This window comes from Macaca fascicularis, chromosome 9 (assembly GCF_037993035.2).
Source record: "Macaca fascicularis isolate 582-1 chromosome 9, T2T-MFA8v1.1".
Taxonomy (NCBI): Eukaryota; Metazoa; Chordata; class Mammalia; order Primates; family Cercopithecidae; genus Macaca; species Macaca fascicularis.
Genome location: NC_088383.1, coordinates 51,218,109 through 51,242,534, shown reverse-complemented (window position 1 = coordinate 51,242,534; position 24,426 = coordinate 51,218,109). Strand labels below are relative to the sequence as shown.

The window sequence follows — 24,426 nt, the reverse complement described above, 5'->3', positions numbered from 1 at the left end:
TGATACTGGTGGTGTTAGAACTGTGAGGTCCAGTATGACAGCCACCAGCTGCATTTAGTTGTTTACATTTAAATTAATTAAAATACCATAAAATTTATCCCTACCGGGGGCTTGGGAGGAAAGGGAGAATGAGGAGTTATTGCTTAATGAGTACAGAGTTTCAGTTTGGGGTGAAAAATTTTTTGGAAATACATAGTTTTGATGATTGCACAACATTCTGAATGTAATTAATGCATCTGAATTTTATGTTTAAAATGGCAAAGCTTATTACGTATGCTTTACCACAATAAAACATTATAAAATTAGTCACAGAACCAAAACTCTAAAACCATTCTTAAAAATTGTATAAATTTAAGGAGTCCAAGTGCAATTTTGTTATGTGGGTATATTGGGTAGGAGTGAAGTCTGGGCTTTTAGTGTGTTTATCACTGGAACAATGTACACTGAATCCACTAAGTAATTTCTCATCATCCTTTCCCCTCCCACTCTCTCACCCTTCTGAGTCTACAGTGTCTTATCATTTTACACTCTTTGTTCATGTGTACACATTATATATTTCCCATTTTTAAGTAAGAACATGCAGTATTTGATTTTATGTTTCTGAATTGCAAAACTATAAAACTCTTAGAATAAAAAATAGCAATAAATCTTCATGGCCTTGGATTTGGCAATAGTTTCTTAGATATGGCACCAAAAGCACAGTGATAAAAGAAAATGTACTGGGCTTCATCAAAATGAGAAACATTTGTGTTTCAAAGGACATAACAAAGAAAATAAAAGGACAGCCAGAAAAGTGGAGAAAATGTTTGCAACATATATATTTGATTAGAAATCTGTATCCAAAATGCACAAAAAACTTTTACAACTCAACAGTAAACAGAAAAAATACATACAAATAGGCAAAATATTTAAATAGGCATTTTTTGTGAAGAAGATATGAGTGTCCAATAAGTGCATGAAGAAAAGCGTAACATCACAAGCCATCAAGAAAATACAAAATCAAAACCACAAGGAGATACCACTTAACACCCACTAGTGTACCCACAATAAAAAATGACAAACAGCTGGACGCGGTGGCTCACGCCTGTAATCCCAGCACTTTGGGAGGCTGGGGCGGGCAGATCACGGGGTCAGCAGATTGAGACCATCCTGGGTAACATGGTGAAACCCCGTCTCTACTAAAAAATACAAAAAATTAACCAGACGTGGTGGCGGGTGCCTGTAGTCTCAGCTACTTGGGAGGTTGATGCTAGAGGATGGCGTGAACCCGAGAGGCGGAGCTTGCAGTGAACTGAGATCACGCCACTGGACTCCAGCCTGGTGAGGCCGTAGAGAAATTAGATCTTTCATACATTGCCGGTGGGAAAGTAAAATAGCACACACTTTGAAAAACTGTGAGGTGATTGCTGAAAAGGTTATGCATAGGTACTTTATGACCCAGCAATTCCATTCCTATGTACATACCCAAGATAAATGAAAACTTATGAATGAAACGTACGAAAGCTTGTTTCTAAATATTATAGCAGTATTATCATAATTCTGAATAATACACACTAAATCGAAGGGATATTAAAAGTAATATTGTAGAAATAAAGTTAAAAATATAAAATTTTTACCAGAGACTGATTTACCTGATTCAAATTACTTCTTACAGTCTTCAATTTCATATTTTGTATATTCGGAGAGCCAGTTCAAGTTGCTTCACTTGTAACTTTTTCTTACGTTGCTCTTCGATTCTTCCTAATTCTTGCCTAATTTTTTCATTTAATATATTGGCATTTCTTCTCTTCTTCTTGGTTTAAAGTCAATCTGCCATTAAATATACTTATATTAAAATTCGTTTTGTTAGAAAATAGAATTCACTTTGAGATCTACTTCTTCCTATATTGGTTTATTATTCCAAAAAAATTCCTATATTCTTGAATATTTTTTTCTTTTCTAGTTCTGAGGTATTTACTTTATTACTAGACTCTCTTCCAAATGACACACATACCTGAAAAATAGTGAGAAAAGAACATCTTCTAGTTAAAAATGTTCTGTTACTAGTAACTTCAACAACTGTTATGGAAAAGAATACAGGAAGCTATCCAGTAAATTTATAAGCTGAAAAGTATTATTTTAAAAATATAACTGTCAAAATTACTCCTCAATGTGGACAGATCATTTAGAGTTAACCAATTAAAATGACATTACTTTTGTAAACAAGTTTACAGAATTATTAGATATAAATATTCATCTTTATAAAATAAAGCAAGTATCCCTAAAAATAATTATAATATTAAAATCTGAGACTAGGCTAAATAATCTAACATCTATTATCCCATGTATCTTTTGTTTCTTTTTTTAGTAATAATTTAAATGTATCTTGCTGATTATTATATATTTTATCAACAAATTTTAAATCTCTTTTAGAATAAGACAGAATATAATATTTAATTAAACAACAAAAATAATATGTATTTTTAACATGAACTCTGAATTAATTTTATTTATGTAGGAGAGAGAGATATTGAATATGCTAATCATAAATTACTCTATATTTTTCTTTATACTCCATGCATATTAAGATTACAAGTGTATAATTAAAAGAAAATGATTATCGGGGGTAGAGGAATGGCCATTTCACACTCTCTTTGTTGAACTATGAATGAATATAAATTTTCGTGAGAACAATTAAGAAGTAATGAACAAAGAACTTCTTAAAAACTTCCTATAACTTAACCAAATATCTTTATATTGAAGAATTTATTCCAAGTCAATAATTAGAATGGTAGAAAAAGACTTACATACAGTTATGCCTTGCAACACTTATTATAACACACAAAAAAATAAAAATAAGAAAATTTAACTTGTTAAGTAAATAATGGGGTTTCCAAATAATGGCCTTCTATATAGCCATTAAAATTGTGATTTAAATAAATATGCATTTAATTATCAGTAGAAGTATTCACAGTTAAAAACTTGTATTATTTAAAAGAATTTGGCACTCTATAAAACAGATATATTTTTCTCCAGTTAAACCTCAGAAGGTAAGTCAGCTAGTACAAAAAGTATCCTATATACTAGTATGTTATACCTCACCCTACAGAGCTCTTGTTTCCATTTAATTTTTTGATTCTCTGTGATTTTATTTCTTTTGCTTCTGATCGTTCCTTTTGTAGTACACAAAGCTTCTTTTTCGTTTGTTTCATTTTTGCTGTAAGTTGTTCACAGGGACTTTTTTTTTTTTTTTTTTTTTTTTTTTTTGGACAGAGTCTCGCTCTGTCGCCCAGGCTGGAGTGCAGTGGTGCAATTTCCTCTAACTGCAAGCTCCGCCTTCTGGGTTCACGCCATTCTCCTGCCTCAGCCTCCCGAGTAGCTGGGACTACAGGCACCCGCCACCACGCCTGACTAATTTTGTTTTTACATTTTTAGTAGAGACGGGGTTTCACTGTGTTAGCCAAGATGGTCTTGATCTCCTGACCTCATGATCCTCCCGCCTCAGCCTCCCAAAGTGATGGGATTACAGGTGTGAGCCAAGGCGCCCGGCCCACAGGGATATTTTTTAAGTTCCCTTGCTTTTTCACAAGAAAGAACTGCATCCAAGATTTTTGATAGGCTAGTTGAATCTGTCTCAAGGAGGAGATAGAAATAAAATATATTAGTACTTTTGGGACATAAAGAACCGCATATTTCAACAATCACTAATTCATACACTGAACAAATATATATTGATTGCCTACCATGTGGAAGGCATTATACTAAACTCTGCAGATTAAACAGAAAAAAAAAGAAAAGAAAAAAAAAAAACTCTGCCCTTCCTTAACTTAAAATGTGCTGAAAGACAAAGCCCCAGAAAAGTGACAATTATAAATTCAGATAGATACTATAAGAAAACAGATTGCTAAGAATTAGATCTATACTAGGCTCATGGAAAATTGCCCCGAGGAATGTATAGCTACACTGAGGAATGAAGACTGAAAAGGAAGCAGTTGAGCAAACAGGGAAGGAAAGCATTTTAGCCAGTGTGTGGCATGTGCTGAAGCTCTAGTGTAGTCTGCCTCTAGCCAAGAGAGAACAACAGGTACTGATTTTTCTTTCTAGCTAAAATAAATAAAATCAAAACCCACAAAATACATTAAACAATTTTTTAGACACTGGACATTAGGCAAAGAAGATAATAATCCCTGAAAAACAGGAAAAAAAAAAAAAAAGGTTTTATGAAGTTTCAGCTTCCTACCTTGACAGAGATTCCGAGACATGACACAGGAAGAAAAAACTGAGGTGGGATCTACCAGACTCTCTTGGTTACACTGACGAAGCTTAGTGTCTGGTAAAACCAAAACAGACAGACATTATAGAATAAACACTGAGGAGGAGCTAGAGGTACAGAGGCAACGGCAAGAAATCCCTGTAAACCCCCTGTCAGTATTCAGCAAAATTTTGAATATTGCATGTGAGCTAGAAAACTACCTAAGGGGGTGGGGGGTGGCTTATAAAATTAGAGGAAATCACACCTGGTGCTTGCACAGTGCCAAGAAGTGTGTCTATTTTTATAGATTTGCCTGGGAAAACCCAGACTTCATGGGAAAATGAATAGTCAGAAAGGCCTTGCCTCAGGTGTGGGGAGTTAGCTCATACCATAAAAAGCAAAAATGAAAAGGGTCAAGCTGTTTATAAGTAACTCTATTCTACTATAAAAATCAAGAAGATAAGTAAAGCATAGAAGATACTTTTAAAAACCAAATTGCACTTGTAGAGATACAAGTTACAATGCCGGAGATGAAAGCTGCACTGAGTAGATATGAGCATAGATTAATTCGCCATCACGAAAGAAAAGATTCACAAATTTGAGACACTAGTGAACTATGAGCAAACTTCCAGCAGATAATATGTAAGTCCCCAAAGAGGTAGGAGGAGGGGCAGAAAAAAAATTTGAGGAAAAATTGGCTAAATATATTCTAAACTTAATGAAAGTCATAATCCCACAGATCTAGGCTGGGATCTGGCTGATAGAAAAGAAATGAAAATATATGATTGTAATTTCTTATGCCATCTATGTTACTATATAATATTACTTGAAGGTGGGTTGTGATGAGGTAAATTCATACACTATAAATCCTAAAGCAACTACTAAGACAGCAAAGAGTTATACCTAATACCAAATAAACTTATACCAAAAAAGATATGACAAAATTATAAAGAAATGTAAAACTAGATTAATAACTAAAAATGTTATACATGTATAGATATGTAACTAAATCATAAAAATTACTAAACTAGTCTGAAGGAAGCAGAAAAAGGAAAAAAGCAAAGCAAATAAGATCTGGGACTAATAGAAATCAAACAGCGTGATGACAGACAACTCTAATCATATCAATAATTACATTATAAATTAAAGTGGTCTAAAGACCTCTGCTCAAAGGCGGATTTTCAGAATGGATAAAAAAGCAAGACTTACATGTATAATGCCTAAAAGAAATAAACTTTAAATATAAAGACAAAAATTGGTTAAAAGATGAAACAAGATACACCACACTAACACTTGATAAAAGAAGGCTGAGGAAGAGTATTAATACCAAAGTACATTTCATAGCAAAAATATTACCAGCAATGAACAAGGTCATTTTATAGTGACAAATGGTTCAATTAATCAAGAAAACGTAACAGTCCTAAATATTGATGTACATAATAACATAAATGCTTCAAAATACATGATACAAAAATGGATAGAACTGCAAAAGAAATGGACAAATTCCCAAGTATAGTCTAAAATTTCTAAACCCCTTACTCAAGTGGTATAATGAGGCAGAAAATTCTGGAAAAATGTTGGCATGTGTACTCACCAGTCTAGACATTTTCCCACCCCTGTGTTTGTATGCTGCTTTAGTTACAAAAAGTTAGGTAGGCTCTTGGGAGATTTCTTCTTGGATACCAGAAATATCAACCACATCAACAGTATACCTAATAACTCTAAAATAATTCTTTTGAACAGATTACCAGTAAAGAACTTGTAAGTTAAATCCAGTAGACCTTTCAGTAATTTTACTGCTTGAAATTCTCACACTTAAAAGATATTTGCAACATCACTTTCTCTGACTCCTCTCCTACGTTTCTTTAGCCACTGCTCAGTCTCCTTTACCAAGTCCTTTGACTCTTGTGAAATTTTGATATTCCCAGAGTTTTGTCAATGACTTTCTTTTTATTCTACATCTACTACATCATGGAAAAGCTCATTGAGATCTATGGCTTTGCCTAATAATTATAATAAAATTATTCTAAACCTGCATCTTCAACCAGAGTTCTATCTCCAGCTAGAAATGCCTATAATCCCATTACCTACTGAAAATATCCCACATGAATGTTTCATTGAACTCAATATGTAAAGAAAACTGTTGGGCTGTCCCATGACTGTTTGCTCTTCTCTGGTAACCTGACAATGTCCTACTCCTTCCCCATGAGCATTGTAAATGCTTGTGCACAATCTGAAAATTTATGAATGATCTGAGAGGGTATCTGTCCCCTAGCTTTTTAAACTCAATAATCACTAAACCGGAGGCGGAGCAAGATGGCCAAATAGCTCCAGTCTCCAACTCCCAGTGCCAGCAACATAGAAGACTGGTGATTTCTGGATTTTCAACTGAGGTACTGGGTTCATCTCACTAGGGAGTGCGGGACAATCGGTGCTGGTCAGCTGCTGCAGCCTGTTGAGCGAGAGCTGAAGCAGGGAGAGGTATCGCCTCACCTGGAAAGTGCAAGGAGGAAGGGAATTGCTTTTCCTAGCTAGGGGAACTGAGACACACAACACCTAGAAAATTGGGTAACTCCCACCCCAATACTGCGCTTTACCAAGGATCTTAGCAAATAGGCACACCAGCAGATTATATCCCACACCTGGCAGGGAGCGTCCCAGGCCCATGGAGCCTCCCTCATTGCTAGCACAGCAGTCTGTGATCTACCAGCAAGGCAGCAGCGAGGCTGGGGGAGGGGTGCCCGCCATTGCTGAGGCTTAAGAAGGTAAACAAAGCCTCTGGGAAGCTTGAACTGGGTGGAGCTCACAGCAGCTCAAGGAGTCCTGCCTGTCTCTGTAGACTCCACCTCTGGGGACAGGGCACAGCTCAACAACAACAACAACAGCAACAAAAAAAGGCAGCTGAAACCTCTGCAGACACAAATGACTCTGTCTGACAGCTTTGAAGAGAGCAGTGGACCTCCCAACATGGAGGTTGAGATCTGAGAACGGACAGACTGCCTGCTCAAGTGGGTCCCTGACCCCTGAGTAGCCTAACTGGGAGACATCCCCCACTAGGGGCAGACCAACACCCCACACCTCACACGGTGGAGTACACCCCTGAGAGGAAGCTTCCAAAGCAAGAATCAGACAGGTACACTCGCTGTTCAGCAATATTCTATCTTCTACAGACTCTGCTGCTGATACCCAGGCAAACAGGATCTGGAGTGGACCTCAAGCAATCTCCAACAGACCTACAGCTGAGAGTCCTGACTGTTAGAAGGAAAACTAACAAACAGGAAGGACACCCACACCAAAACCCCATCAGTACGTCACCATCATCAAAGACCAGAGGCAGATAAAACCACAAAGATGGGGAAAAAGCAGGACAGAAAAGCTGGAAATTCAAAAAATAAGAGCACATCTCCCCCTGCAAAGGAACACAGCTCATCGCCAGCAACGGATCAAAGCTGGACGGAGAATGACTTTGACGAGATGAGAGAAGGAGGCTCCAGTCCATCAAACTTCTCAGAACTAAAGGAGGAATTACGTACCCAGCGCAAAGAAACTAAAAATCTTAAAAAAAGAGTGGAAGAATTGATAACTAGAATAATTAATGCAGAGAAGGCCATAAACGAACTGACAGAGATGAAAACCATAACACAAGAAATACGTGACAAATGCACAAGCTTCAGTAACCGACTCGATCAACTGGAAGAAAGAGTATCAGTGATTGAGGATCAAATGAATGAAATGAAGTGAGAAGAGAAATCTAAAGAAAAAAGAAGAAAAAGAAATGAACAAGAAGTATGGGATTATGTAAAAAGACCAAATCTACATCTGAATGGGGCACCTGAAAGTGAGGGGGAAAATGGAACCAAGTTGGAAAACACTCTGCAGGATATCATCCAGGAGAACTTCCACAACCTAGTAGGGCAGGCCAACATTCAAATTCAGGAAATACAGAGAACGCCACAAAGATACTCCTTGAGAAGAGCAACTCCAAGACACATAATTGCCAGATTCACCAAAGTTGAAATGAAGGAAAAAATCATAAGGGCAGCCAGAGAGAAAGGTCGTGTTACCCACAAAGGGAAGCCCATCAGACTAACAGCAGATCTCTCGGCAGAAACTCTCCAAGCCAGAAGAGAGTGGGGGCCAATATTCAGCATTCTTAAAGAAAAGAATTTTAAACCCAGAATTTCATATCCAGTCAAACTAAATTTCACAAGTGAAGGAGAAATAAAATCCTTTACAGATAAGCAAATGCTTAGAGATTTTGTCACCACCAGGCCTGCCTTACAAGAGACCCTGAAGGAAGCACTAAACATGGAAAGGAACAACCAGTACCAGCCATTGCAAAAACATGCCAAAATGTAAAGACCATCGAGGCTAGGAAGAAACTGCATCAACTAACGAGCAAAATAACCAGTTAATATCATAATGGCAGGATTAAGTTCACACATAACAATATTAACCTTAAATGTAAATGGACTAAATGTTCCAATTAAAAGACACAGACTGGCAAACTGGATAAAGACTCAAGACCCATCAGTTTGCTGTATTTAGGAGACCCATCTCACATGCAGAGACATACATAGACTCAAAATAAAGGGATGGAGGAAGATCTGCCAAGCAAATGGAGAACAAAAAAGCAGGGGTTGCAATACTAGTCTCTGATAAAACAGACTTTAAACCATCAAAGATCAAAAGAGACAAAGAAGGCCATTACATAATGGTAAAGGGATCAATTCAACAGGAAGAGCTAACTATCCTAAATATATATGCACCCAATACAGGAGCACCCAGATTCATAAAGCAAGTCCTTAGAGACTTACAAAGAGACTTACACTCCCATACAATAATAATGAGAGACCTCAACACCCCACTGTCAACATTAGACAGATCAATGAGACAGAAAGTTAACAAGGATATCCAGGAATTGAACTCATCTCTGCAGCGAGCAGACCTAATAGACATCTACAGAACTATCCACCCCAAATCAACAAAATATACATTCTTCTCAGCACCACATCACACTTATTCCAAAATTGACCACATAATTGGAAGTAAAGCACTCCTCAGCAAATGTACAAGAACAGAAATTATAACGCACTGTCTCTCAGACCACAGTGCAATCAAACTAGAACTCAGGACTAAGAAACACAATCAAAAAAACCACTCAACTACATGGAAACTGAATAACCTGCTCCTGAATGACTACTGGGTACATAACAAAATGAAGGCAGAAATAAAGATTTCTTTGAAACCAATGAGAACAAAGATACAACATACCAGAATCTCTGGGACACATTTAAAGCAGTGTGTAGGGGGAAATTTAGAGCACTAAATGCCCACAAGAGAAAGCTGGAAAGATCTAAAATTGACACTCTAACATCACAATTGAAAGAACTAGAGAAGCAAGAGCAAACACTTTCAAAAGCTAGCAGAAGGCAAGAAATAACTAAGATCAGAGCAGAACTGAAGGAGATAGGGACACAAAAAACCCTCCAAAAATCAATGAATCCAGGAGTTGGTTTTTTGAAAAGATCAACAAAATTGATAGACCGCTAGCAAGACTAATAAAGAAGAAAAGAGAGAAGAATCAAATAGATGCAATAAAAAATGATAAAGGGGATATCACCACCGACCCCACAGAAATACAAACTACCATCGGAGAATACTATAAACACCTCTATGCAAATAAACTAGAAAATCTAGAAGAAATGGATAATTTCCTGGACACTTACACTCTCCCAAGACTAAACCAGGAAGAAACTGAATTCTTGAATAGACCAATAGCAGGCTCTGAAATTGAGGCAACAATTAATAGCCTACTAACCAAAAAAAGTCCAGGACCAGATGGATTCACAGCTGAATTCTACCAGAGGTACAAGGAGGAGCTGGTACCATTCCTTCTGAAACTATTCCAATCAATAGAAAAAGAGGGAATCCTCCCTAACTCATTTTATGAGGCCAACATCATCCTGATACCAAAGCCTGGGAGAGACACAACAAAAAAAGAGAATTTTAGACCAATATCCCTGATGAACATCGATGCAAAAATCCTCAATAAAATACTGGCAAACCGGATCCAGCAGCACATCAAAAAGCTTATCCACCATGATCAAGTGGGCTTCATCCCTGGGATGCAAGGCTGGTTCAACATACGGAAGTCAATAAACGTAATCCAGCATATAAACAGAACCAAAGACAAAAACCACATGATTATCTCAATAGATGCAGAAAAGGCCTTTGACAAAGTTCAACAGCCCTTCATGCTAAAAACTCTCAATAAATTCGATATTGATGGAATGTATCACAAAATAATAAGAGCTATTTATGACAAACCCACAGCCAATATCATACTGAATGGGCAAAAACTGGAAAAATTCCCTTTGAAAACTGGCACAACACAGGGATGCCCTCTCTCACCACACGTATTCAACATAGTGTTGGAAGTTCTGGCTAGGGCAATCAGGCAAGAGAAAGAAATCAAGGGTATTCAGTTAGGAAAAGAAGAAGTCAAATGTCCCTGTTTGCAGACGACATGATTGTATATTTAGAAAACCCCTTTGTCTCAGCCTAAAATCTCCTTAAGCTGATTAGCAACTTCAACAAAGTCTCAGGATACAAAATCAATGTGCAAAAATCACAAGCATTCCTATGCACCAATAACAGAAAAACAGAGAGCCAAATCCTGAGTGACCTCCCATTTACAATTGCTTCAAAGAGAATACCTAGGAATGCAACTTACAAGGGATGTGAAGGACCTCTTCAAGGACAGCTACAAACCACTGCTCAATGAAATAAAAGAGGACACAAACAAATGGAAAAACACTCCATGCTCATGGATAGGAAGAATCAATATTGTGAAAATGGCCATAATGCCCAAGGTAATTTATAGATTCAATGCCATCCCCATTAAGCTACCCATGACTCTCTTCACGGAATTGGAAAAAAACTACTTTAAAGTTCATGTGGAACCAAAAGAGAGCCCACATTGCCAAGACAATCCTAAGCCAAAAGAACAAAGCTGGAGGCATCACGCTACCTGACTTCAAACTACACTACAAGGCTACGGTAACCAAAACAGCATGGTACTGGTACCACGACAGAGATATAGACCAATGGAACAGAACAGAGCCCTCAGAAATAATACAACATATATACAACCATATGATCTTTGACAAACATGACAAAAACAAGAAATGGGGAAAGGATTCCCTATTTAATAAATGGTGCTGGGAAAACTGGCTAGCCATATGTAGAAAGCTGAAACTTGATCCCTTCCTTACACCTTACACAAAAATTCATTCAAGTTGGATTAAAGACTTAAATGTTAGATCTAAAACCATAAAAACCCTAGAAGAAAACCTAGGTAATACCATTCAGGACATAGGCATGGGCAAGGACTTCATGTCTAAAACACCAAAAGCAATGGCAACAAAAGTCAAAATTGACAAATGGGATCTAATTAAACTAAAGAGCTTCTGCACAGCAAAAGAAACTACCATCAGAGTGAATAGGCAACCTACAGAACAGGAGAAATTTTTGCAATCTACTCATCTGACAAAGGGCTAATATCCAGAATCTATAAAGAACTTAAATTTACAAGAAAAAATCAAACAACCCCATCAAAAAGTGGGTGAAGGATATGAACAGACACTTCTCAAAAGAGACTTATGCAGCCACCAGACACATGAAAAAATGCTCATCATCACTGGCCATCAGAGAAATACAAATCAAAACCACAATGGGATACCATCTCACACCAGTTAGAATGGCAATCATTAAAAAGTCAGGAAACAACAGGTGCTGGAGAGGATGTGGATTAATAGGAACACTTTTACACTGTTGGTGGGACTGTAAACTAGTTCAATCATTGTGGAAGACAGTGTGGTGATTCCTCAAGGATTTAGAACTAGAAACACCATTTGACTCAGCCATCCCATTACTGGGTATATACCCAAAGGATTATAAATCATGCTGCTATAAAGATACGTGCATACGTATGTTTATTGCAGCACTATTCACCATCGCAAAGACTTGGAATCAACCCAAATGTCCATCAATGATAGACTGGATTAAGAAAATGTGATATACACCATGGAATAGTATGCAGCCATAAAAAAGGATGAGTTCATGTCCATGTAGGGACATGGATGAAGGTGGAAACCATCATTCCGAGCAAACTATTGCAAGGACTGAAAACCAAACACCACATATTCTCACTCATAGGTGGGAATTGAGCAATGAGAACACTTGGACACAGATTGGAGAACATCACACACCGAGGCCTGTCGTGGGATAGGGGGTGGGGGGAGAGATAGCATTAGGAGATATACCTAATGCAAATGATGAGTTAATTGGTGCAGCACACCAACATGGCACATGTATACATATGTAACAAACCTGCACATTGTGCACATGTACCCTAGAACTTAAAGTATAATAAAATAAATAAATTAATTAATAATCTCCTACAAATCAGTTACAGAATATATTCAAAGAGCCAATTAAGCATCAGAAAATGTGTTCATCAAGCACATGCAACTTAAAGTGACAATGGGATACCATGACACACAGACCAGATTGGTCAAAATGAAAAATACAGACAATGCCAAGTGACAGCAAAGGTATGGAGCAACTAGAACTGGTGAAGGTAAAATAGCACAACCACCTTGAAAAATTCTTAGGCAGCATTTAATAAAGTTAATATATACATTTCCTAAGACCCAATAATTCCATTCTTGTTATATACCCAACAGAAATGCATACAAGTGTACCAAATGACATGTATAACAATGTTCATAGAAGCATTATTTGTAATAGCCAAGAGCTGGAAACAACCCAATTGTACATCAATGGTAGAATGAACGCATAAATTGTAGTGATTGTAGTGTATTCTTACAATGAAATACTATAGCGCAATGAAAATAAATAAACTCTGGCTATATGCAACAAGATGGATAAATCTTACCAACAATGCTAGACAAATGAAGCCAAACCAGAAATTGCACATATTCTATGAATCCATATATGCAAAGTTCACAATAGGTGATAGTGGCTACTCCTTTGGGAAGGAGTGAGGAAAGGACTAAGAGGATACTACAGAGGGGGCTCTGAGTGTTTGTAATTTCTATTTCCCAATCCAGGTGGGGTTTACATGAGCATGCTAACTTTGTGGAAATTCATTGAACTGTAACTAAACATACGGAATTATTTATGAATAAAATGATACATAATTCAATGGGAAGCTGGGAGGATAGGGAGGAGGTGTGGGGGCACTAAAGAAACATGAGTGACCAAATGCTTACAATTGTTACTGTTGGGTTATGAAACCTGGGGGTTTGTGTAATATTCTTTCCATTTTGTGTACGTTTAAAATTTTCCATTATAAAAGGGACAAAAAAAAAAGAAGAGAGAAAACAAACAAAAAAAGTGTTGCACTCATTAGTAAAAATAATCTTAAGGCCAGTTACTAAAAAGTAAACCCCTACAATTTTGAATAGCTATTTGCTAATACATTGATTTGCTGCCTTCTTGGGGTTAGCTTAGCTTCCTTTTTTAACTTGCTCCCTTCCTTCCCTGTAATAAAAGTCCATTCATTTTTTAACTTGCTCCATTCCTTCCCTTTAAATAAAGTCCTGCCTAAGCCCCAGACTCTATTTACCACATCTCCCTTAAGATTTGAGATTGTTCCTTTTTAAGTCAGTGATCATGTCTCTCCCTGTTCTCTTAGTGTAACACTTACATTACCCAGCAGCAGGCCCTCTGTTTGGGGCAGCCCATGATGTTGCTTTTCTGATGAATCTTCCCTTATCCATAAACTTACCTGTCTAGAATCAGGAGAAAGTGTGTGCCCTGGAGCTGGATTCAGAGATCCATGATTACTTAATTCCACTTATGACTCCATCATTACACTATTTTAGGAAAATAAACAGATCTTGATTCTTTCATAAGAGCGGGATTACTCAGCAAGCAAATGGGAAAATCAGCAGGCCCAAATATGCGTGCATAGCAGCTACTAGTTGGAAATTTGAACACAAAAATCTTTATCTACCCCAGTCTGTGGGCCACAAATCTGGACTGAGTATAAAAAAGAATAAAACCAAATACCACATGTTCTCACTTATTAGTGGGAACTAAATATTGAGTACACATAAACGTAAAGATGTGAACAATAGATACTGGGGAACATGAGAAGGGAGGGAGGCAGTAAAGGGTTGAAAAACTATGAATTGTGTGCTATGCTCACTACCTGGATGATGGATTTATTTGTTTTTTGTTTTTTTGTTTTTTTGTTTTTATTATTATTATACTTTGAGTTCTAGGGTACATGTGCATAATGTGCAGGTTTGTTACATATGTATACTTGTGCCATGTTGGTGTGCTGCAGCCATCAACTCATCAGCACCCATCAACTCGTCATTTACATCAGGTATAACTCCCAATGCAATCCCTCCCCCCTCATCCCTCCCCATGATAGGCCCCGGTGTGTGATGTTCCCCTTCCCCAGTCCAAGTGATCTCATTGTTCAGTTCCCACCGATGAGTGAGAACATGCGGTGTTTGGTTTTCTGTTCTTGTGATAGTTTGCTAAGAATGATGGTTTCCAGCTGCATCCATGTCCCTACAAAGGACACAAACTCATCCTTTTTTATGGCTGCATAGTATTCCATGGTGTATATGTGCCACATTTTCTTAATCCAGTCTGTCACTGATGGACATTTGGGTTGATTCCAAGTCTTTGCTATTGTGAATAGTGCCGCAATAAACATACATGTGCATGTGTCTTTATAGCAGCATGATTTATAATCCTTTGGGTATATACCCAGTAATGGGATGGCTGGGTCATATGGTACATCTAGTTCTAGATCCTTGAGGAATCACCATACTGTTTTCCATAATGGTTGAACTAGTTTACAATCCCACCAACAGTGTAAAAGTGTTCCTATTTCTCCACATCCTCTCCAGCACCTGTTGTTTCCTGACTTTGTAATGATTGCCATTCTAACTGGTGTGAGATGCTATCTCATTGTGGTTTTGATTTGCATTTCTCTGATGGCCCGTGATGATGAGCATTTTTTCATGTGTCTGTTGGCTGTATGAATGTCTTCTTTTGAGAAATGTCTGTTCATATCCTTTGCCCACTTTTTGATGGGGTTGTTTGTTTTTTTCTTGTAAATTTGTTTGAGTTCTTTGTAGGTTCTGGATATTAGCCTTTTGTCAGATGAGTAGATTGCAAAAATGTTCTCCCATTCTGTAGGTTGCCTGTTCACTCTGATGGTAGTTTCTTTTGCTGTGCAGAAGCTCTTTAGTTTAATTAGATCCCATTTGTCAATTTTGGCTTTTGTTGCCGTTGCTTTTGGTGTTTTAGACATGAAGTCTTTGCCCATGCCTATGTCCTGAATGGTACTACCTAGGTTTTCCTCTAGGATTTTTATGGTATTAGGTCTAACATTTAAGTCTCTAATCCGATGATGGATTTATTTGTATTCCAGACCTCAACATTACACAATATAGTTTTGTAACAAACCTGCACTTGTACCCCCAAATTTAAAATAAAAGTTGAAAAAATAAAAAGAATAAAAGGTGATTGGCTGTGTCATACAAAAATACTATGACTTATCTTAAAATTAGTCTCTGACCCATGAGGAAAAAAATCAGACTTCTTCGTGCAGATCTAGTTGACATTATTAGACAACTCTACTAGAGTTCTGCCTTAGTGGTTGTCATATACGTTGTTATAGCCATCCTTGAAAAGAAAAAAACAAGACAGGAAAACTGAAGCTTCAAAATCCTTCCTGTATTTTCTAAATATCTCTCATTGTATTGCTTGCATTCCTCCAACTGATAGATTCCAGAAGCTCACATAGTTGCAAATGAAAACACGAGTAGTAAATATACCCCCAAATTATTTCAGAACTCAGCAATTATAAATTGATTTTTATTCATATAGTTATCTTTTTATTGATCCATAATTCAAATTTAGCAATAAATTAAAGATAAATCATAAATGAACACTTGGAAAAAGGTTCAATGTTGGCATTTAATAAAAATAGTTTAATATGTTCTTATTCCTTTCTCATAAAAAAACTGGATGAAGAGAAATTTTAATCTTCATAAAAATGTAAATTCCAATGTAGATCAAATATTTGGTTGTTTTGTTTGTTGAAAGCGTGACTTTGTTTGCTTCATTTAGAGAGACTATAAGATGAAAAAGTTTAGCACTAGTAAGAGAATTAAGCACTAGAATCACAGAGAATGGGATTTTGAAATGCCCCTGTGAGTTTATAGATGTTCCTAAAGTTCCATGTTTAATATTCTGAATAAAATAGGTGGCTATGCTCAGGACCTTGGAAGTTAATAGTAACTTCTTTCTTTTTCAGATACTGTGTTGACCAGTGGTCATGCCACTGCCTATTTATTTGTTGAAAATATTGTTTACACAGTAAGTTTGCCTCTGTTTATTGAGCCATTCTTAGCTCATGTGTGGCTTGTACTTCTCTGAACCCTTTATATAAGAACTCTCCTTGTTACTATTCCTTATTTTAAATCTTCACAATGTATTTGATAGATCCTTTAAAGGCCTGAATGGTTATGAAATGTTTACATTATTGTTTTTGAAGATTACATAAAATCAGAATTTTTTGACAGGTGGTTAGCTGATTACCCCATTCTTCAAATGACCATTTCACATTTACCTGCAAAGGAGAACAACACTCAGAAAGGTGATGTCTCCCAAATCATCCAAGCTAAGAGAAAGTCTTTCTCTACTATTAATGAGAAGGTCCATCATAGATTGAGAGCTCTTCTGGAAGTGAATCTGCCTGTATGTTCCCTACAAACAACCCCTAGAGAGTTAGCTACTGAGATGGCTATATTTTCAAACTTAGCTGCCTTGGTGAAAGCAGTTCTGGAGTGGAGACATGGGATTTCTCATGGAAAGTGAAAATAACTCACTAAGAATAAGGTTTTTTCATACTCTTCTGTCTTTTCACAGTATATTCTTGTCGCTGATTGTCAGAATCTGGTTTTGAGACTACAGCTTGGACTGAAGTTTTGTCTAGAATTGTTTCTTTATTCAGTATAGACATTTTCATGCTATGATTTATTTTTAAGCCTAGGGGAAACAATAAGCAATGTCTGGCTATCTTATTTCAAATTTGATATGTAAAAATTGTGGATTGATTTTTATTGGAGCAAATTTGCAATGGAAAGTCTTTAGGTGATTTATTTGTTTGGCACCTAATACAGCTCTAAGTTCACAATAGTCATCTCATTTCAAATGTAAAGCCTCACCGTAAAAACAAAAACCATATACATACCCAAATGTATAGAAAATAAAGACTAAAAAAATTTGATTTTTGTAATTTTATCACCAAAGAGACAGTCACTACTAATGCTTTGCTGGGAATCCTTCGAAACGTTGTTCTATGTCCGTGTGTGTGTGTGTGTGTGTGTGTGTGTGTATGTGTATTTTTAAATAAGATGATGCATTATACAACAAAAGGCTTTGTTATTTTAAAAAAATTAGACACATGTTCTATGCCTTAAAATGTAATTCAACAAAATTATTGTTTATGATTAAAGAGTATTAAGTTTTACAGATGTTCTGTCACTTATTTCAGCAGTCTCCTATTTTAGACATTTTGGTTATTTCCAGCATTTAAAGATTATAACTAAATTGTTATGTTTGCCTGTCATGAACTGTCATAACCTGCTAATGTTTAAATACTCTACTAAAAAAAAAACATGAGTATGAGGTGATCAGTCTATGTGGAATCAGTAATCTCCTATGATAGCAGTCCCCAACCTTTTTGGCACCCGGGACCAGTTTCATGGAAGACAGTTACTCCATGGACAAGGGGACTTCCATGAGTCCCCTAGGAGCTGGTTTCAGGATGATCCAAAAACATTACATTTATTTTGCAGTTTATTTATATTATATATTACATCATAATATATAAGAAAATAATTATACAATTCATCATAATGCAGAATCAGTGGGAGTCCTGAGCTTGCTTTCCTGCAACTGAACAGTCCCATCTGGGGGTGATGGGAGACAGTGAGAGATCATCAGGGATTAGATTTTCAGAAAGAGCACTCAACCTAGATCATTTTTGTGCACAGTTCTCAATAGCATTCATGCTCCTGTGAGAATCTAATGCTGCTGCTGATCTGACAGGAGGCAGAGCTTCAGGTGGGAATGCCAGTGATAGGGAATGGCTGTAAATACAGATGAAGCTTTGCTTGCCAACCTGTTGCTCACCTCCTGCTGTGGGGCATGGTTCCTAACAGGCCATGGTCTGGTACCAGCTCATGGCCTGTGTTGTGGGTTGGGGCCCCCTGCCCTAAGAGACAGTGGTGATTAATCCAGGTTGGATGTGATGATGTCTTAGCCTGGGATGTTAGAGGAGAAGGCAGTGAGATGTGGTCAGAGTCTGAATTTATTTTACCTTTTTAAAATCTAACAGAACTTGCACATGGATTAGATTGTGAGTTATGGAAGAAAGAAATAAGTCAAGATTCATCTTTTTTTTTTTTTTTTTGAAGAAAATGCTTTTATTAATCACAACATGAAATCAACAGATATCCTATTAGAATTAAACCAGGATAAATACTGCAGTCCACGAGTTCAGGGGCTCCTGGGCGGCCGCCTTTTCCAGTGCCAGGTGTGCAGAGGTGTTCTCTTCCCTACGCGCGGCGGGCTGCACTTGGTCGCTGGCTCCAAGATCGCGCGGGGCCGTCGGAAGCCCAGGACGGTACCGGGGGCAGCAGCCGCAGCCGGCGCCGCCCTCCACCCTCCCCGACTGCAGGCCGAGTCCCGTAGCATCCGGTAGGGAAATGGTCGTGCTTTCGGTCCCCGCCGAAGTCACCGTGATCCTGTTAGATATCGAAGGTACCACAACCCCGATTGCTTTCGTGAAGGACATTTTATTTCCTTACATCGAAGAAAATGTTAAAGAGTATCTGCAGACACATTGGGAAGAAGAGGAGTGCCAGCAGGATGTCAGTCTTTTGAGGAAACAGGCGGAAGAGGACGCCCACCTGGATGGGGCTGTTCCTATCCCTGCAGCATCTGGGAATGGAGTGGATGATCTGCAGCAGATGATCCAGGCCGTGGTAGATAATGTGTGCTGGCAGATGTCCCTGGATCGAAAGACCACTGCACTCAAACAGCTTCAGGGCCACATGTGGAGGGCGGCATTCACAGCTGGGCGCATGAAAGCAGAGTTCTTTGCAGATGTAGTTCCAGCAGTCAGGAAATGGAGAGAGGCCGGAATGAAAGTGTACATCTATTCCTCAGGGAGTGTGGAGGCACAGAAACTGTTATTTGGGCACTCTACGGAGGGAGATATTCTTGAGCTTGTCGATGGTCACTTTGATACCAAGATTGGACGCAAAGTGGAGAGTGAAAGTTACCGAAAGATTGCAGACAGCATTGGGTGCTCAACCAACAGCATTTTGTTTCTGACAGATGTTACTCGAGAGGCCAGTGCTGCTGAGGAAGCAGATGTGCACGTAGCTGTGGTGGTGAGACCAGGCAACGCAGGATTAACAGATGACGAGAAGACTTACTACAGCCTCATCACATCCTTCAGCGAACTATACCTGCCTTCCTCAACCTAGAGAAGGGTTGCTAAGGCAGACCGCACTGTTCCCAGAGTTGTCCCTGTAGTGTCTAGGTTTATTCTAATGGTAAAAGTAACTTACTTAAAAAACATACATGTACACATATGTATGCAAGTATGTATATATGTGTATGCTCAAATTAACTTCCACAGGTACATAAGTGAAAGAAGATTCATCTTTTTAAGAGGACAAAGGAGGAAAAATGAACAACTCGGTAGATGCTTAAAGGAACATCGTTAAGAGGCAATATCCATTTCATATTAAAAAAAAACTTTTTACAAAATGTACAGAACAATTGAAGTCCCAAAATGATCAATAAAAACAACTTACTGATTTTGTCCGTTCAGCTACTCTCTTAACAGATTAATGAATCCATGTTGTATATGGCCTTAGGTTGGAGCAAACACTTGCCATGAACTGAGAGGGGCCTTCTGTCACTATGGGATAAATCTTAGAGGAAGGCCAGCCGTGACAGCAAAAGCATGTTCATCTTCAGAGTACTTTGGGGACACTCATTACTGGAAGTCATTGTTAAAAATTCTGAGACAAGGGAGTTAGGAAGATCGAACTCCCCAGTAAGCTATGAGTCATAAGAATCTTTCCATAAGGAGAGGTAACTTGGAAGCAGGGATTCTGTAGCAGGTGGAGTTTGGATGAATCTGCCAGGCCAGCTGAGAAGCCCTGTCTGAGTGACTGTCTTCCTCTTCAGTTCAGTCATCTGGCTGTCTGGGGGAGTATGCTGACCTGGCTGGTGTTTTTTGGCATCTACTCAACCATCTGGCCCGCCATTCTCATTGCCCCAAATATAAGAATACAGATAAGTATGCCTAATTTGGAGTTTGCCTTCTGTGTCTTGTGACAACAATGTTTCTCTATGTGTGGGTAAACGGGCCTTCTGTGTTTTACAACTGCAATGAGGTTCAGTAGAGGCTGGTCCCCTACCTGTTTCTACCAGATCTATCAGGAGGTAAACCAAATTTTAGCACCTGGAAGATGTCACTCAGTCCACAGAAATGGCATTTTAAATTTAGCGTATTATAAAAAGTCAACTAAAATCCTCTTAGTTACCTGGCATGTCCACATTTTCATAATAAATTATGTGTTAATTGCACATAGTACTGACATGTACAGTTTGTGGCCTTTTGGAGTTATTTTGAGTTTTTCATAATCCAGTGATTATATTGGTTACAGTTTTGATGTTGTACTCTGATTAGTAGTTATCCTCTGCTGAGTCACCTATGGAAGTTAAATGTAACAGCTCTATGAACCAGCATCTCTCATTGTTCATCTCTTTGAACTAGAGAGGCTGAGATTAAAGACCTTTATACTCATTTGAATGTCTCTCTATTCTTCTCTTTTATATTACCTTTGTCTAGTGCATGAGATTGAGCCATCAACAGTGACAAACTGGATCATGGAATTTCACAGTATCAAGTTTGGATATAAAGGAGCTTGGCAATCTTGTGGTCCACAACACCTCAATTTACCAAGGAAGCTGTGCAAGCTCAGGTCTCCAGGTTCATCCCAGGAACCCACAGCGTTCCTGTCCTTAGATCCCCAAAACAGGCTGTGGGACCCTGTGCTTTAGAGACCTCTGCAATGGCCCTCCCTAGCTGGGTGTGTTCCTCTGCACAGAGTGAAAAGTTGTGATGCACACAGCCAGTCTTCCCACTTTTAATCTGTTCTCTGGTCTCCCAGGAACCCGAGTCTCTTTCTCAAACAGGAAATGCCCACTGCCCAGGCCTGCCTGGGCCTCCTTCCAGATCCAGGCCAGTTTGCACAATCCTGGGCCCTAGGGGCAGCTGTTTGCAAGGGACGTGCACTGAGTAGATTGATGTTTGCACTGGTGTTTCCACACACGTTAGAAGAGGATGTTCATGCTGGGGCATGGAACCCAGGTGGGAAGGGAAGAACAGTGGGTCAGACTTTAATTGGTGTTTCTGACCCAGGAATACATATTTTAGGGGCAGGCCTGTGCATGGCACAGCTGTCTGCTATCTCTGCCTCACTGTGCAGAAGTAAACAAAATCCCCCAGGTTCACCCAAGTCTAGACCGTGTCCAGCTGCTGTTTCTTGTGAGGTACATATTGAAGGTAGTTAATAAAAATTGTTGAACCAATGAATTGGTCTGTCTTGTGCACCAGGCTATGAGGTCTGAAAGGACTGGATCAAGGTCTGTTTTGCTCATTACTGTATCTCCACACACAGGAGACATACTTAATAAATATGTGCTGAATAAAAGTGAAAGAAGAATAATAAGTCAAGAGTTATAAATCCAGGAACACTCTAAAAAATCCAGGCCAGACACTTTTGACCAGATAGTGTAGTTAACTATAGCAGTATCCTCCATATGTGTGTTCAGAGCCTGCTCTGAGGGACTAGGCAAATGCAAGTGAAATGCAAGTTTGCCAAAAGGTTTCACCCACCTGTAGGTACATTCAGGGTTACATGAAGACTGCCTGATTTCAGGACTTATTTCCTTTATTTGCATAATGCTTGTCCTCAGTCCTTAAGATGTCCCCTTCAGCATTTCTGAGAGTCCCCAGGGAGTGTCTCACTTGTGATTAAGAAAAAATCTAACTTTATTAATTCTCTCACTGCCTTGTAGACACCACATTTATCCTCCAAGGATCACTTACTCTCCTAGGTCCTGTTCCTCCATTCATAACGTTCTTCAGCAAACCCCCACTGCTGCTTCACTGACCACAAAGGACTTTACCACACTCTAGAGCATTTCTGAAAATTTCACAGCAATAAAGCTCGGTGGTCTATGGCAAACTCTCTGCTGTGGTTACCTCTCTCTCCCTTGTAACTTTTAATCTGAGGTGTTAAAAACAGTGCACTATGTGTGTGTGTGCCTTAATATTTATAGTGTTCACTGAATGTTTTTTCAGTTTTTACCTGTGGCTCTCACTTTGCCTAGGACCCACACACGCATCTATGGAATTTGGCTGGGAACAGATATGAGTCATAGTCGCAAAGTTATACTCAGAATCCATATTCTCCTCTGGAAAGAAACTGGGGGGCTCCTTATGACTCCCACCTTCCATCCTTAGGATGAGTTCTCTCCCAGAGGACTCTATAGCCCTCCTTCAATTAGACTGCTGTCAGGGTATCTCACAATTTATTCAAAATGCCTAGTGGCCCAAGCAGGAGACAAAGCTCAAGCTCTTTCCTATAGGCTCTTCAGGTTCCAGGAAAACAGGCTGGCTTCACAAATTCCCCAGACATGCTTGGACAGGCCCAGATTCAAGCTGAAACTCTGCTATCTTGATACACAAAAAAATCTTCAAATGAACTCAGCTGTAACAAACCTTCAAACCACATAAAGCCATCCCAACCTTTGGCAATAAACACAGCCAACAGCAACAGAGGCCATGAGGTGACAGCAAGAGTAACTTAAAGGCCATGAAAGGGAATACAGAAGCCAAATACCTCACAGGATACTCTGCCAAGAACAAGAAGGAGTTTGAGCTTCTGACAATTCTGCTGAAATTCCTCCATGATACTCTTCAAACTAAGAACACAGGTTACTTGACATTATACAAATATATAGAAAGACTGGATATATAAATCATTAAAATAGTTGTGTTTGGATGATGAAATTGTGATGCTTTTTCTAAATAAGGTTTAATTTGTATATTTTGCTACTCTGTTTTCACAATTAAATGGCAAGGGAAAAAATGAAAAAAAAAAAAAGAGTCTTTATCTTCTGTAAAGAACCTCATGATATGGTATGTGAAACCCAACCAGACAACATATTAGAAAGTTCCAGTCGAAGTTTTTGAAATCAAAGAAGCCATGTGCATCCTTCCTGTCTTGAAAATATTCCACATTTGTGGGATCTTAAAAGGTACCCTGTTTTTCCATTTCTCTCTTCTTAAGCTTAGATCTAAGTTAAAATCTCAGATTCTGTCTATCCTGATTAATGCCAGCTAAGTCTTCAGCTATGGAAAATATGCGACAATGTTTTTCTTTAGGGGACTATGTGTTTTTTCCCCCAGTAACATATCTGTGAGATTAAAGTTTCCCCATAAAGGATCATCAAGGCAAATACTTAAAGGTAGAATATGACTAAATATTTTTAGCTCACTGTCTTTCCCAAAGTTGTCTGCTGATGGAGATTTGGAGAGATGAGGAAAACTTGATCCAAAATTAGATTTGGAAATGTGTTTATATTTTCTTCATGCTTTTCCCAATAGTTTTGACTTTAGTACTGGTAGAGGGAATGCCATGTTACTTGACCGCTGTATGAAAGTCAGGAGACCTAGCAGGGTTTATGCACAGGCAGTTATATAACCTTTGGCAAATCACTTTACCTGCATTAATATTCCAATCAGCAAAGTTAGAATACCACTCACCCTAATTACCTTAGAGGATTGTGGAAATGATATAACAACCTGTGGAAAATCTAAAACAGGCATGCTCTTCTTTTTCCTGGAGTGATTATTTGTAAACCTTCATGAATAGAAAGATTGCTGTGATTTAAACTCCAAATTCTTTTTGCCACATAATTTTAACATTTTATAGGTTCTAAATTGGATGTTTCTCAGCAAGGTCCATTGACCACCTGCA

The 24,426-nt window shown here is 38.3% G+C and overlaps 2 protein-coding genes across 14 annotated transcripts in view; one reads left to right on the top strand and one right to left on the bottom strand.

Annotated features, from left to right (window-relative positions):
• Positions 1-1,661: 1,661 nt before the first annotated feature.
• LOC107130780 (uncharacterized) overlaps positions 1,662-24,426 on the bottom strand; it is a 428,352-nt gene continuing 405,587 nt past the window's right edge. For all 13 annotated transcript variants that reach the window (XR_012417592.1, XR_012417598.1, XR_012417599.1 and 10 more), the window contains one exon: positions 1,662-1,809. Coding sequence is in view for 2 of the 13 variants with exons in the window: in XM_065520577.2 (XP_065376649.1) it covers positions 1,761-1,809 (49 nt within the window). In the remaining 11 variants the exon portion in view is untranslated. The remainder of the gene's footprint in view (positions 1,810-24,426) is intronic.
• LOC102133226 (enolase-phosphatase E1) lies at positions 18,848-23,550 on the top strand. The gene has a single exon (XM_074001481.1). It carries the CDS (start codon positions 19,063-19,065, stop codon positions 19,846-19,848), a length of 786 nt encoding a protein of 261 aa, XP_073857582.1. The 5' UTR covers positions 18,848-19,062; the 3' UTR covers positions 19,849-23,550.